Source organism: Pezoporus flaviventris, unplaced genomic scaffold (assembly GCF_033815535.1).
Source record: "Pezoporus flaviventris isolate CSIRO_AGI_PZ_B2104156 unplaced genomic scaffold, CSIRO_AGI_Pfla_v1 ptg000002l, whole genome shotgun sequence".
NCBI classification, from domain to species: domain Eukaryota; kingdom Metazoa; phylum Chordata; class Aves; order Psittaciformes; family Psittacidae; genus Pezoporus; species Pezoporus flaviventris.
Window position 1 is genome coordinate 2897190 of NW_026892550.1, and position 15026 is coordinate 2912215.

Genomic DNA, 15026 nt, shown 5'->3' on the forward strand with positions numbered 1-15026 from the left:
ATGTCTCAGGATTAATACAAATGCAGACAGTCATACAGATTATTGACATGCTCTTGACTAAGTGGGCTTTTCTCCATGCTTCTACTAAGCAACTCACCAGTCCATTTCAAATGAATTGTATTTCTAAAGGAGGATTGTCCAAATACTTCTGTTCTTGTATGGGCAGGCCAGTTTGTAGCATAGCTGTTGGTTATAAAGGGTTCTGTGAAGTCTGTCTGCATGGTGACCTCACAGCAGCTTCCAGTATCTGAAGGGGCCTACAAGGATGCTGGAGAGGGACTCTTCATGGACTGTAGTGATAGGACAAGGGGTGATGGTTTTAAACTGAAACAGGGGATATAAGGAAGAAGTTCTTTACTGTGAGGGTGGTGAGGCACTGGCAGAGGCTGCCCAAAGAACTGGTGAATGCTCCATCCTTGGCAGTGTTCAAGGCCAGGTTGGGCAGAGCCTTGGGTGACACAGTCTAGCGTGAGGTGTCCCTGCCCATGGAACTGGATGATCTTAAGGTGCTTTCCAACCTAAATCATTCTATGATTCTCTCATTCTATGAAGAGCACAGAAGTTTTAATTAACAGACCAGGGACTTTGAACTTTTGTGGATCTCTAAAAGTCTTCCAGTGAGTGCGTGGACTCTTTACAGTAATAACAGGCTTCCTGTTGGCAGTTTGGAAACTGCCAAACCAGACTGTCAGTTCTCCCATACGTACAACCTGGCCAGTTCATAACAGAAGTTAGAAATCACTTCTGCCTTTGGCAGAATCACAGATTGTTACCCAGTTTACATGTGTGTACTCCTGCATGCACAGACTGACTTGCTGAGGCTCGGTGAGGATTGACTGCTCCAGGAAAAGGTGTCTATTTAATAGGTTTTTGTTCTTCCTACTGATTTTAAACCTGTCACAGTGCCCTCATGCCTAGAGCTGAGGAGCACCTGGAGTTGGTGTCTTTGTGGCTAAGCTGTAAACCCAAGTTTTGACTATTTGTGAGTGTTCAACACTGTGTTCTTGGTCTGAGCAGGTGTGTCTGACACTCAGTATCCTCACTAGAACTAGAAAATAATGAGAGTTGAAACACCTTGAAGGGTTTGTTCTGCATTTGTCTGTCTCTGACTCATTCTCATGCTGTGTGATTTAGTTGTGAGTGAGCCTCAAACCATACTGACACCAAATCAGCTACAGTGACCTGTTTGGAAATCTCTACATAGCTGTCTAAAAGAGATTGAACAAGGTCTGATTTATACAGCTATTCCTTACTGATAACTGGAAATCAAGGAGCAGCATTGATGACAGCCATGAAGTAGTTACTGCAGTATCGACGCATCTCCTCAAGACACTTTTGTTTGGGATTTGGCAAGAGAGGGGAAAGTATCTTGCTGACATTGTCCTATTTTTCCAAGTGTTTGTATCTTTCTGTCTCCAGGGTATTTGCTCTTAAAAGTCTGTTTGCTTCTTTCATGTCAGAACTATGACTATTTTAACATACAGATCAAAATGATTCTGTTAATTATGCTCTTGACTGGCCTCTTTTGGGACAGTTCTATCAAATTCAAAGTCAGGAGAGCTCTTTTAGTGCAAAAGCTGCCTACTCAAATGCCCATTGAAATCAGGATTTCAGTAATTTCAGTATTCTATGTCCCTAGATGAATTCTATTTTCATGTTGTTCTCTGTGGTATCTGGAAGTCGCCTTCTCAAGTGTTTGTGGAAACTAAACAAGAACACTCAATCAGAACATGTACAAATAAAGGAGATTTCCAAACCCCCGTCTTCTCGTTTTTACTGTGCACATCTTGGTGGCATAACTTATCTGCGGTGTGGTCCTCACAAATTCACAGATGGAGTATGAAGAAACGCGTCTGAGACTTAAGAGGAGGTTTGTGGATGGATATTTAGTGAGGACTTGGGCTGTCCAGCATCTTCCACTAAAGCACCAGGAATTCACCTAAATGGAAGTTAATTTGGACCCTGCAGTCAGAGCCAGTCCTTTGGCCTGGGTTAGATGTAGGCGAGGGAGCAGATCTTCTCCTTGATGTGGGGTTATTAAATGGCAGGGTTACTGTGATCCTGTTGGATTCTCCTAGCCCATTAAGATGATTAATGGATTCATTGAGTTATCTTCCTTGGCTCTCACTCTGACATGTGTTATTTTACAGATTGTGAACAAAGCTTATACTAAGAGAAGCTCAAAGGGTTTGTGTTCCTCTGAAGGAGGTGTTTGTTTCCCAGCTGATCTCATACAAGACACTTTCTCCTCTGAGCTTTGTCTTTTATTTCTTTAAAATGAAATAGAGCATATGGCTGCAAGGGGCCTTCTTGATGAGCGAGTTCAGCTCTGCTAGACTGTGAAATATGTGTTTATAAAATGTCTTGCTGTCTGTCTTAAATCAGAAATTGGCTGAGTGTAAAACTCCTTCTGACTGTTCTGTTCTTGGAAAGGTGTATCTGATGTCTGGCTTCAGTGTATTCATCTGGCTCATTTGTTCCTATTGCACTTAAATTGACATCACCCTTTAGTTTCACTGGCTCCTGATGCCTGCTCCCAGTATATGAGATCAATCAACCAAGTTTGTTTTGTTGGGTATAATATATCCTGGGCTTTGCTTATTTCACAGCCAGTTACTAGCGAAGGCTCACAGTCCCTTTTGAATCAACTAATAGATCCCAGCTTTTCCTCCCATCGCTGTTTCTAAGTGATGAACTCCCCAAGTGTCCTGCTCATTATTGAATTCAATTTCATTTCTGACACTCTGGGTTACAAGATTTGTGCATTACAATCCTCTTTCGCATACAGCCATGCTTCCCAAGTTTATGTCATCTACAGATGGCTTTGGAACACTTAGAGTTCCTGCAGGGAGGGCATTAATAGGAATATATGCTGAACTGAGCTCTAAGGTAGATATATTAAGAAGTCTGTTAGTACTTTCCTGGCATTTTGATGTTTTCTTGCTTTAGACTATTTACTCAGTTTAAAGCTTGGTTTTTTTACTCACTATAAAAGCTTATATCCAGTTTGCATGGAAATCTTCCATGTGGCACAATATATGATACCCTTCCAAACTACAGGCAGGGTTCTACCTTCCGTTTCTCTTGAAACTTGGCTCTTTTTCTCCAGGAAGAGATGGATTTTTAACTCTCAATCAGGAATGATACCTCTTTAGTAATTGCATGCTGGAAAGGGGTGGAAAACATGACTTGAAGTCTTTGCACCTTTAAAACCTGTTCTACAGTTTTGCATACTGTTGAGATCAAATGGGTGGACTCTTAAATACAGTTACTTCTTGTTCTGCTGTCAGTGTAAATGAGTCTGACAGGGCTTTATACAAAACCTTCACAGCTTCATGTGTGATTTTATGTGCTCATTGCACTGCAGTTCTGAGATTGAAATTACCTACTTACACAGGTTAAATTGTTTGAGTTTTGGTTCCCTCTTCAAATGACAGTCTCTTCCCATCAATGCACTAACCTGTCCATGGGCAGCCATCTCCTCTGCACTGAAAACTGAGTCAGAGCATTCATTTCAGTTTAAAAACAAAGTGATCTGGCGTTTGTACCCTGTTGTCATTGTATGGTGATCCTGCTGCTTTTCCCTCTGTTCTACTCTGATTCACATGCCTGAAAAACCTTTTGGTGCAGCTTGTAATATCCTTTGTATGGTCTAATTGAATTGCTCATTTTCCCTTACTTTCTTTGCTAGCTTTTCCTTTTGACCTTTATTCATTCCTTGTAGATTTGCAAACTGTTTCTAACATCTTCTTGGAAGCACTTGCTAGGAAGAAGTACATGACTTGACATATAAACCCCTGATAGCTTGAACACCTTGGACTTAAGGAACTTCCAGGCATCTTCCACATTCAGATTCCTGCTTTCTCGGTCACAGGTTTTGAAGCTCAATTTCTTAGCTGAGCAAAACCCACACTTCTTAAATAGAATCTGTTACAAGTGTTGCAGGTTATCTCTAATTTGAACTGATTTACACTGTGATTGCTTAACCTGAAGTATTCTCTCCAACTTCCTCATCCACAGAGTTGATGATTACTTTCCAAAGCATAGCCCCTTGCTTCTGTGTGGTGAACTCCCAATATTGTAAGTGGGTGTTGTCTGCAAGGAGCAGCCTAAATTGATGTGTTTATTTGTGTTGGTTTTGGTTTTTTTTTTGCCATAATGATACAAAAAAGGCTTAGCCCAAGCAATTTTACACAGCTTCAGTGTGCAAAACCATAGTAGGGTTCTCTCTATGTAGTTACAACTGCTGGTTCTGTTGTTTGCCTTCAACATAAATAACCTTCTCCAAGGGGAAAGACTTTTTCATAGGAAGGGAGTAAAACTGGTATTAAAAAGCCCACAGTAAAACATATTGGTGACTGTATTTGCAACAAATGTCTATCTTGTCACTTAAAGTGAGTATTGTAGCTATCGGACAGAAGGAACAGCTGAACAGGATTGGTCTTTCTGCACTTACCATCAGCATACTCCCAAGGACTGTGCTGGGCTTGGTCATAACATGCACACAGAAGAAACCAGTCTCTGAGTAGTTGGAATCTAGTTATCAATGTTTCACTTCTGTGCTTACTAGTAAAACATAGTGATTCCTTACTCTGCTGGATGCATTTCTCACATCGTAGTTGCTCTGAGGATATCCTGGTGTGAAGAAGTCTGTAGGAATGTCTTCTTTTTTAGTTGAAGCACCTGAAAGGAACAAGTTTAAACTATCCAAAGTGCTTCAATTACAGTGGGGGATGCAAAGAAGGCTCAGTAATACAGCAGGCTTCCCCAGCTGGTTGTATCGATGCTTGAAGATTACACTTAGTGAACCAGAAAGGCTTTTCTATGTGGTGTGTGTGTTTTAAGAATAACTTGAAGGCTTCTAATCCAGCTGCTCACCTCTGGTTTTATTTAAGCATTTTGGGCTCAGTGTAATCTGTTTCTTCAGTTTGTTTCCCTATGGAGAATGTTCCGCTTAGTGAATTCTCTGAATCTTAAGTTTCTGAGAGGATGCTACTTAGCACAAAGCAGATAATATTTTGAGTCTCAAAGGCCAGACACAGTTTGCAGGTCTGCATCTCAGCCTGTAATGGAGCCCTGTTACTCACAGTGACAACCAGACTTCCAGAGGAAAGCTGACATTTGAGGTTGTTAACCCAGAAAATGATCAGGAGAAGTTTAATGGCAGGTAAACAAATCCCTAACAAATGGGAGATTCAAACCTTGATATAAAAATACATTTCAAGTGGTTGCCAGTGAGCCTGCGGAAGCATGTGAGGCATTTCTGAAATAGAAAATGGAATAGCTCATGGAATAAAGCATGATCAGTCATGTCAGTCAAAATTACCTGTCAACTGCAGGCAGGCAGGGCTTTCTTTTCCTTCTTTTCCTTCCCTGTATAGTTGTAAGTCAAAGGATAAATACTTACTCTTTGTCATTTGTGTCTGCAGAAGTAACCTAACATACTACTTTAATACACTAGATTAGAACAAATTGGACCTTGGGATACATCACAGTGAATGGCAGATGGGACATTGGAGTTGGTGGAACAGTCATGTAAAGTTACCAAGTGAGTCACTGGCAAAGCTGGAAGGGATCAGGGTTTTTAGGTGTTATCTGAGAGTTTAATCACTAGTTTCCACTGCTTCGAAATGGCTGTTGGCAGCCTAATTTGGTACCAGGTAATCTGAGACACCATTTCTTTGGTATGTTGTAACTTCATGGAGAATTCTAATAAAACAATAGTCTTTTTTACTGCAAAGAAGAGGAACCTGCTGCATCCGCCTCCTTTCGTATCAAGTGGTTAATGAGAGCTTTGTTATTTTCCCAAAGGTTTTGTTAAGTACCACTCATTTTAGTGTCTTAACGGGTACTTTAAATGATGCTGCACTTTTGTCTGTCTGCAGAAACTGTATTTCTGCCTTAGAGCTTCACTCTCCAAAGATACTCAGTGTGGTTCCTGATTGCACAAACCTACTCTGTGTTGTGAGAGAAGGGAAGAACTGTATCAAGGGTGACTCCGTCTCTGTTTTCATGAAAGTTGCTCTTTATTTCAGGAAGCAAGCTCACTGTGACACTAAACTGTTACTTCCTTTTGGCAACAGGTCATAGCAAATGACAGAAGCCCACTGGTGGGTAAAGTCCACTGGGAGAAAATGGTGAAGAAAGTATCAAGATTCGGCATACGTACCGGCACTTTTAACTGTTCCAGCGACCCCAGGTATGTTCCTAAAGGATTATTTAAATCAAAAGGATATCTTAAGGCTCAGCTGTGTTCTGGCAGCAGGGCTGCCTGTGGGTAAAAGTAGCTGTGACAGAAGGTGGCTTTATTCATGGGTTTATCTTTAGTGAAGTCTGTTCAGAATTCTCCATTACGTGATTTATCAGTATCATAGACATAGACCCGCAGCGTCCTAAAGCACCATGTGGGAAATGCATGATTAGACTATGTAAAGTGTAATAGAGCAGTGGAAGGGAAGGGATAGAAGAGTTTGGCCTTATAGCCCAGGCAAGAATTCTGGGGACAAGAATTCTGCTTGCGTAGGACAAAGCTGTATATATATATATATATATAGCCCTTGTAAGAGAACTGTACCAGTTGTAGAGTTGCTACATTGCCATCTGGAAAGGAGAAACACAGGTGAGCATGAACCACCCAAACAGTGCCTGTTTCTCAGGGAACAAATCCTGTTCCCTGACAAATGTGCATGTTTCTATATAAACTTGCACACACCCTTTGACGACACACAGCGTGCTCTGCCAGATCCACTGCTGTTTGCTGTTTGACTTTGAACAAGGAAGAAGAGGAGAGGCACAGGAGTGAATAGTCATTCTGTGCTGCTGTAAAAAGAAGGGGTTTTTGCACGTTTTGTTGCAAGCATTTGCCTCACATGATGGGAAATTTTGTCTGGAATTCCAGTGGCATGTATGGATATGCAGGTCTTACACAGTCCTAAATGTTTGCACAAACCTCAAAGTTAATCACAAGAGAAAATTCTTATGCAAAATAATCTTGTCTAATCAAAACACCGGTATTTGAACACCTGAGACATTTGGTAGTGCTTCTCTTTGCATAGCTCCTAACTAGTCTTAATGTTACCATCAAATCCTGTGTTTTAAATGGACTCATTTTTCCTTAATGCAATAAATGTTTTGTTGATTAAACTCTTTTGAATAGTTTTCATCAGGTGGCAGCTGAAATTCAGCAGAACGCTGCATGCCACAGCAGTCAGGATACATAGAATCATGGAATGGTTTGGGTTGGAAAGGACCTTAAGATCATCCAATTCCAATCCCCTGCCATGGGCAGGAACACCTCACACCAGACCATGTCACCCAAGGCTCTGTCCAACCTGGCCTTGAACACTGCCAGGAATAGAGCATTTACCACTTCTCTGGGTACCCTGTGCCACTGCCTCACCACCCTCACAGTAAAGAACTTCCTTATATCTAACCTGAACTTCCCCTGTTTAAGTTTAAACCCATCACCCCTTGTCTTATTGCGACAGTCCCTTTATTAGTAGGGTAATATCTTACGGCTTCTTCTAAAAATACTACATTTTAGAACTGGGGAGATGTAATTGTCTAAATAGATGTTGATTTGAGCAAAAGCAGAGAGGAGGTAGGTAAGGTGGTGAATGAATGCAGCTGATGGCCCCTGCTGCAGTGTGCAGGTTCTTAGGCACAGCTTGCATGCCCGTTGGCTGTGTCATGTTTCGGTTGTTGAAGCCTCCCAGATGTTTCCTAAAAGGAGAACTAGATAAATTGAGTGGCACAGTGATGTTGGCAGAAAAGAGGCATGAGAGAAGGGATCTTCTGAGTCATCAGGCTTTTCTCATGGTTACTGGGGTCTGCACCATGACTCGGGGTTCAGCCTTGAAGAGCCTCTTAGGTATGGATTGGAGTTCACCCCAGCCCATCTCCAGTAGGGGTGTTTGGTCTTTTAGATCAAATCATCCAGTAGCGTGAGGCTGCTTCCTCCTGTGCTGGTTTTGCGGTGATCTCTCTGAACACATCTCTTCCCCGTCTGCATCCTTTCAAAATGGTTATGGAGCCAGGCTGAGAGAGCTGGGCTGGTTCAGCCTCGAGAAGAGAAGGCTCCTGAAGGGGAGACCTTAGAGCAGCTCCAGTGCCTAAAGGGGCTACAGGAAACCTGGAGAGGGCCTTCGGACAAGGGCCTGTAGGACAAGACAAGGGGAATGGCTTTAACCTGCCAGAGGGGAGACTGAGATGAGCTCTTAGGCAGAAGTTCTTCCCTGTGAGGGTGCTGAGGTGCTGACACAGGGTGCCCAGAGAAGCTGTGGCTGCCCCATCCCTGGCAGTGTTCAAGGCCAGGTTGGAAACAGGGGCTTGGAGCAAGCTGCTCTAGTGGAAGGGGTCCCTGCCCGTGGCAGGGGTTGGAACTGAATGATCTTTAAGGTCCCTTCCAACCCAAACCATTCCATGAGTCCATCAGAATGGCCCCAGTAGGAAGTGGACACTTCTCAGCATCATTAAAGCAACTGCAAATGGACCAGTGTCCTGTTAACTTCACCCCACTGCTGCTTGGCAAAACTAGGGTGAAAGGAAGCACTGGGAGAGTTATCCTGAGGCTCAGGAGAGCTGTGGGGCATTGAGTTACACTATAGTGATCATTTTCTTGGCTGGAAGGCCAAGGAAAAATAGCTTCTCATACAAAAACTGTATAGCGAAGAGCAGAGTAAGATTGAGTATTTTTCAAATCCAGCTACAAAGTATGAACGACTGTATGGCCTTGTTTACTACAACAGCCTATAAAAATTACTACTGCTTCTCTTTCTGGTTTATGAATATGTGTCATTACAACATTTTTGTAAGCTAGATAACAAATATAAGAAGAAATACACTTGGACTGTGAATATTGTGTGCGCATATTTCCTAGTATTCTGTGTGAAGATCCCCAGGTCCTCAGCACATCTCAATTTTGGATTCACAGCAGTAATTTAAGCACTGCAGCCTCAGGGTTCTGAAACTCTGTCATCTAACCCACTCTTTTCTTTGTAGATACTGCAGGAGGAGGGGTTGGCTGAAATCCACCCTCATCATGTCAGTGCCACAAACCAGCACCTCCAAGGGAAAAGTGATGCTGAAGGAATACAACGGGCGCAGAATCGAGGTGGAGCACATCTTCAAATGGATCACAGCCCACGCTGCTTCTAGGATCAAAACCATTTACAACTGGGAGCATTTAAAGGAAGAATGGAACAAAAGCGACCAGTACCGTGTGAAAATATACCTGTTTGCCAACCTGGACCAGCCCCCAGCTTTCTTCTCTGCACTCAGTGTAAAGTTTACTGGAAGAGTAGAGTTTATATTTGTGAACGTGGAAAACTGGGACAATAAAAGTTCCATGGCAGAAATTGGTGTCTATAAGACACCATCTTACATCCTTAGGACTCCTGAGGGGATTTACAGGTATGGAAATAACACCGGTGAATTCATATCCTTACGTGCCATGGATTCCTTTCTGCGCTCGTTACAACCAGAAGTTAATGATTTGTTTGTTTTAAGCTTGGTTTTGGTTAATCTCATGGCTTGGATGGACCTGTTTATTACACAGGGAGCTACTATAAAGCGTTTTGTGGTTCTTATAAGCACTTTAGGGACGTATAATTCACTATTGATTATTTCCTGGCTGCCCGTGTTAGGTTTTTTGCAGCTCCCCTACTTAGACAGCTTTTATGAGTACAGCTTAAAACTCTTCAGGTACTCCAACACAACTACTTTGGCTTCTTGGGTAAGAGCCGACTGGATGTTCTACTCGTCGCATCCAGCCCTCTTCCTCAGCACGTACCTTGGTCACGGTTTACTAATCGATTACTTTGAGAAGAAAAGAAGACGCAATAACAACACCGATGAAGTAAATGCTAATAATCTGGAGTGGCTCTCAAGCCTGTGGGACTGGTACACCAGCTACTTGTTTCACCCCATTGCTTCTTTTCAACACTTTCCCTTTGATTCGGATTGGGATGAAGACCCAGATTTGTTCCTGGAGCGGTTGGCCTTCCCCGACCTCTGGCTTCACCCTCTGATACCAACCGATTACATAAAGAACTTACCAATGTGGAGGTTTAAATGCCTCGGGGTCCATTCCGATGAGGAAACCTTTCAAGACAGCGAAAGTGACTCTGACAGTGAAAACAAAGAGGTCTTCAGTAGTGAAAAGGAAGTCTCGGAGGACGAGGAGCTAAACACGTTCCACAAGGAGGGAGAGCCTGGTGTGGAGCCCTGTTTGTGTGCCAATAAATATTGTCACCATGAGCCATATGATGGGAAAGCAAGGTCCTACGGCTCATCCAGCATCATGGGTGACATGGAGCCGGACTGGTCAGCCTGGCCCGCTGAGATGTTGCACTGTACAGAGTGTGTGGTGTGTCTAGAAAATTTTGCAGATGGGTGTTTGCTCATGGGCCTGCCCTGCGGCCACGTGTTCCACCAGAATTGCATCGTGATGTGGCTGGCGGGGGGGAGACACTGCTGCCCCGTCTGCAGGTGGGCTTCCTACAAAGCCAAGCAGCCATACACACACCCGCCGCCTTTGGCGAGTGATACCCCATCTTAGTTGCGTGTGCCCGTGTCCTTTGTAAGCTTCCTGGGTATTCCTGCTTGCCTTTTAAATGTTAGTCACTTCCAAGATTCCGTGGTTTGAAGTTTTTTAGTTGCAATGTTAGTGCAGTGAGCTAAGATATAGCTGATGCTAACGTTAACGACAGAATCATTTGGTTGCCTTGTCTGTTGAACTGAATGCATACTTAGAGTACAGTTACTTCTTTCTTTTCAACATCTGGAAACTTGATGCTGGTTTTGGAAGCACAAATAAAACATCAAGCCTACAACAGAAGCATATTCCAGCCAACGTTTACAAGTGAGGATGTGGGTGACATGGAAATCCTAATTGGAGACAATTGCTTAATTTAAGTGTTTCTTATTTTAGAGTCTGTTCAGCACATCTTTGTTGAATAATGTATGTTGTAAACCCAGTACCATTGACAAAGAGATCAGCAAAATAAATTATTTTAAAAGGAGATTTGTAATGTTAATTGTTTTGATAACTATTCTGTGTGTACGGTTACACATGTCTTGCTGGCCTTATCTGTGAAGCCAATAAAAATATAACACAGCTTTTGTGACTAATAAATCATCTCCTAGTGGTGTAGGAATTCACTGCTCCAGTGTTAGCCACTGGGCAAGCAGAAGGTGGTGGTGTTTCACTACTACTTCCTTCATAAGTACTCTGCACTGAGGGGCTTCTCTGCTTTTGCAGTTGATTACAAACTGCTTTAGCAGAGACCTTCTTTTACTGGATGTCTCCCCAGCACCCTCATCTGCAGATACCTAGGAACACTTTAGGTTTACCCCTTTACAGCCTCAAAGGAAACCATCATGAAGTAGCAGAGTACTGTCATGCAGTGACAAAAGTGTAAGAATTGACAGATTCCAACTAATGCCATAAAAGAAAAAGAGAGTCTGCTATTTTCTTTATATTTCAATATGGAAGTGTGGTGTTTGGTGTAGCTTTCAGAAATCATCTGGCTGAAAATCCAGAGAGGAAATGCTGTTGGAAAAAGAAAGGGAAAAAATGAGGTAAGTAGAAGAAAAGGCTAACCTAGAAAGGTGTTTTCAGTTGTCTCCTTGTTTTATTTCTTTCCTAGCTCTTGCTAGTGGTATGAAAGCAGGATAATTAAATGAAGATGCTAATAGGAAATGGAAAGGCAGGTTTACATTTGCACTTCCAATCCATCTCTCCGTGCCTGTACAGAGCTGGTGCTTGCAGAGCTGCTGGGCAGTTTTGTCTCTCCAGGGCACCTGGGCACTATCTTTTTAAATAACAAATATTCCCTGCTTCCAGGCATCTTCCCAAGAGGATATTCTTGTAATTACCAGCACAACTGTTTGTAATTATGGGGGCTTTTCCCTCTCTGCTTTCCTTTTCCCTATTGCAATACTGAAGCAGGGAGGTATAAGCAGCAGAATATCACCAACTCTCCTGTGGCCCAGAAAGCCGTTTTTATTCCAGTTGAGGCCTGTCAGTACATGCCCTTTATCTGTCATTACAGCCGTGGCAGAGCAGTGGAGAGGCATAATGAGGGCAAAGATCATTTCTGCTTCCAGTTTGTGCAGCACCGTGGCACTTGGCCTATGTGCTTATCATAAGTATTAGGGGTTGAAATCCACACTGTTGAAGGGCTGTCTTGAAACCTGCACTGAACTGAGGCGCTGAACTTTTCTCCTTGACAGTGGAGATGGAGGAGAGCTTTACTGATTATAAATCAAGCTGTAGTTGATGTACTTGGGCACTGCGTGCTTGTGGAATGCACTCTGCTGCTGAACACTGACCTCCTTATATACAGCTCCACTCCATGCACGGGTTCAGCCTCATTTGCAAACCACTGTGCACCCCTGTTTCAGCTGAAGACTTGTTTTAATGACCTCAGTTACTCTGCCAGTCCAATTGCTTTGATGAACGAAACAAACTGCTATTTAATTAGCAGGAGAGGCGCAGAGGGGACATCCATATGAGCAGGTGATTATGACCAGCAGATAGCTGTGACTGAAGGCTCAGTCCCCTCGTGTCCATTAGCCTGCGTTATATAAATTGTTGTGATCCAGTTCCTGGCGCTGCATCTGTTTCAAACTCTACAGCAGCTGCTGGAGTGCATTGGTAGTCCCAGCAGGCAAGAAAAAGCAGTTGGATGTATTTACTTTATGGAGCTCTTGTGTCAGTAGCAGCAGACACATCCAAGCAGGATTGTTTTCTATGGAGTGCAGGATCTCAGGCAGCCCTTACCCAATGTGTTGACAGTTTACAACCCAGAGAACAGATCAAAGGCTGTGCCTCTAACAGGGTCAGCAGTTCTGCTCACTTGTTTTGCCTTGCGGGGCTGGGCTGGGGTGGTGTTTGTGAAGTGTCTTAACCGAGAAGCTAAACATTCTTGAAGTCATGGCTTATCCTCCGACATCTTGTGCATGCAAGCTGGTGACCAGCTGTAAACAGAAAATGTCAAACTACTGATGTCAGGTTATTGCAGTGGGTTTACTGCAGGCCACGGGTGTCTTGCGCTGATACTGAGAGAGGGTGGAATTAGAGCATCTCTGAAGGTCTTTGCCAGTCTCAATTTCAACAGTTACTGTCTTGCTACACTGTTTTTGCCACTGCTGCTTCCCAGTCCAAAGCGAGAGCTCTCCTGGCCAAAGTGTATTTAGATCTTTGTATTGGGTTTTAGAAGGAAAAAAGACCAAGTTGAACTATACACTTTTATAACTTTTCTCTGGGATATAATAATATGATATGATATGATATGATATGATATGATATGATATAACCTTTCTTTGGGAATTAAATAATGAGGGTAACTATAATTGTAAGGCATTACACTAAGCTAACAGCACCTTTTTCCTCCTAAGCTGCACTGTTTCTGTGCATCAGTGATTTACTTCCAGGCCTCTGCATCTGAGCTTGTGCACTGGGGCGTGAGGAGACGCAGTGCCCAGCGGGGTGGCTCCAAGCTGTCCCTTAGTTTTTGCCAGGTTACCCACCCTGTGCTGCAGAGAGGATGGCGGAGGGTGGAGGTGAGCCAGGCCCTGCTGCTGGGGCCCTCAAACAGCACTGGCTGCTGAAGACAGGCAGGAGATGTCTCTCCTCAGGTGTCCTGTGAGTGTTCCCTGGGCTGGCAAGAACACGCAAGAGTGTGGTTTGAGTCACCCCGTGTATGACTTGGTGTATAAGGATCCTTCATCAGGGACTGAAGCGATAGGTGATGGGTGATGGGTTCAAACTGAAACAGGGGAAGTTCAGGTTAGAGTTAAGACAGAAGCTCTTCCCTGTGAGGGTGCTGAGGCGCTCGCACAGGGTGCCCAGAGAAGCTGTGGCTGCCCCATCCCTGGCAGTGTTCAAGGGCAGGTTGGACACAGGGGCTTGGAGCAAGCTGCTCTAGTGGAAGGTGTCCCTGCCTGTGGCGGGGGTTGGAACTGGATGAGCTTTAGGGTCCCTTCAACCCGCACCAGTCTATGACTATATGATCCTACAGTGCCAGGGCAGCACCAGCCATCACCCTCTCGAGCCCTCCCCACACGGGTCACCGTGCGAGCTGGGAGGCGCGGTGGTGCCGTGGGCAGCGGGGCGGGGCCGTGCGCAGCGGGGCGGGGCCGTGCGCAGCAGAGCCGCCCCCTGCCTCTTGCCCCCCCCCAGGGGCGGGGCCGTGCGCAGCGGGGCGGGGCCGGGCCGTGTGCAGCAGAGCCGCCCCCTGCCTCTTGCCCCCCCCCAGGGGCGGGGCCGTGCGCAGCGGGGCGGGGCCGTGTGCAGCAGAGCCGCCCCCTGCCTCTTGCCCCCCCCAGGGGCGGGGCCGCCTGTCACCACACGCCCCGGTGGGGCGGGGTGGACGCGTGCGCATGCGCAGTGAAGGGCCGGAGCCAGGCGCCTGCGCAGCCGGGCGGGGCCGGTACCCCGGAAGCGGCGCGGGGCGCTGCCGCTATGGGGCTGTTCGGGAAGACCCCCGAGAAGCCGCCCAAGGAGCTGGTGAGGGCCCGCGGCGGGCCGGGGCGAGGGGCAGGGGGGCGGCCGCGGGCTGTGGGCATGGCGGTGGGTCGCTGCGGGGGTCGGGGCCTCGCCTGGCGACACCCGGCCTGGGGCTGAGGAGAGGAGGGCTTGGAGCGGGCGGTGTGCACTGGGAAGCTCCGTCCCGGTGTCGCTGGGCCTCAGCAGCAGGGGGGAGCCTTCACCCGCTCTCCCCAGAGGACCGGGACCGGTTCATTCAGTCCAGAAACTCAGCAGTCCGGCACCATGGGGAGGCTTTGGAGGGGCTCTTCTCCGGGCCGCGGAAGCAGCAGGCAAAGGAGGGATGGATGCTTCCTGTGTGGCATGGCCTGGGGAGGCGTAGCCAGCGGCTCTTGGAGGTTTAGGTTGTTGTTTGCTGTGTTCCGTAACTTTCCGGATTCCTTTGGGGCTTCCAGGTCCTGTTGTAAAGACTGTCTTACAATATGAATATCTGAGGACTTGGGTTGTTTGGGGTGTTTTTGAGTTTGCAGCTGCC

At 45.5% G+C, this 15026-nt stretch overlaps 1 protein-coding gene across 4 annotated transcripts in view; it reads left to right on the top strand.

The window, feature by feature from the left end:
• The window catches only part of LOC133275990 (charged multivesicular body protein 3), a 34358-nt gene that overhangs the window by 6324 nt on the left and 13008 nt on the right, over positions 1-15026 (top strand). For 2 of the 4 annotated variants that reach the window (XM_061466379.1, XM_061466390.1), the window contains 2 exons: positions 6084-6199; positions 9001-11118. The exons of 1 other annotated variant lie outside the window; for it this stretch is intronic. In XM_061466379.1, coding sequence (XP_061322363.1) covers positions 6084-6199; positions 9001-10558 — 1674 coding nt within the window. In that variant the 3' untranslated portion in view covers positions 10559-11118. Of the gene's footprint in view, positions 1-6083; positions 6200-9000; positions 11119-14369; positions 14513-15026 lie in introns of those variants that run through there. One more of the 4 variants, XM_061466399.1, reaches the window with a different exon arrangement.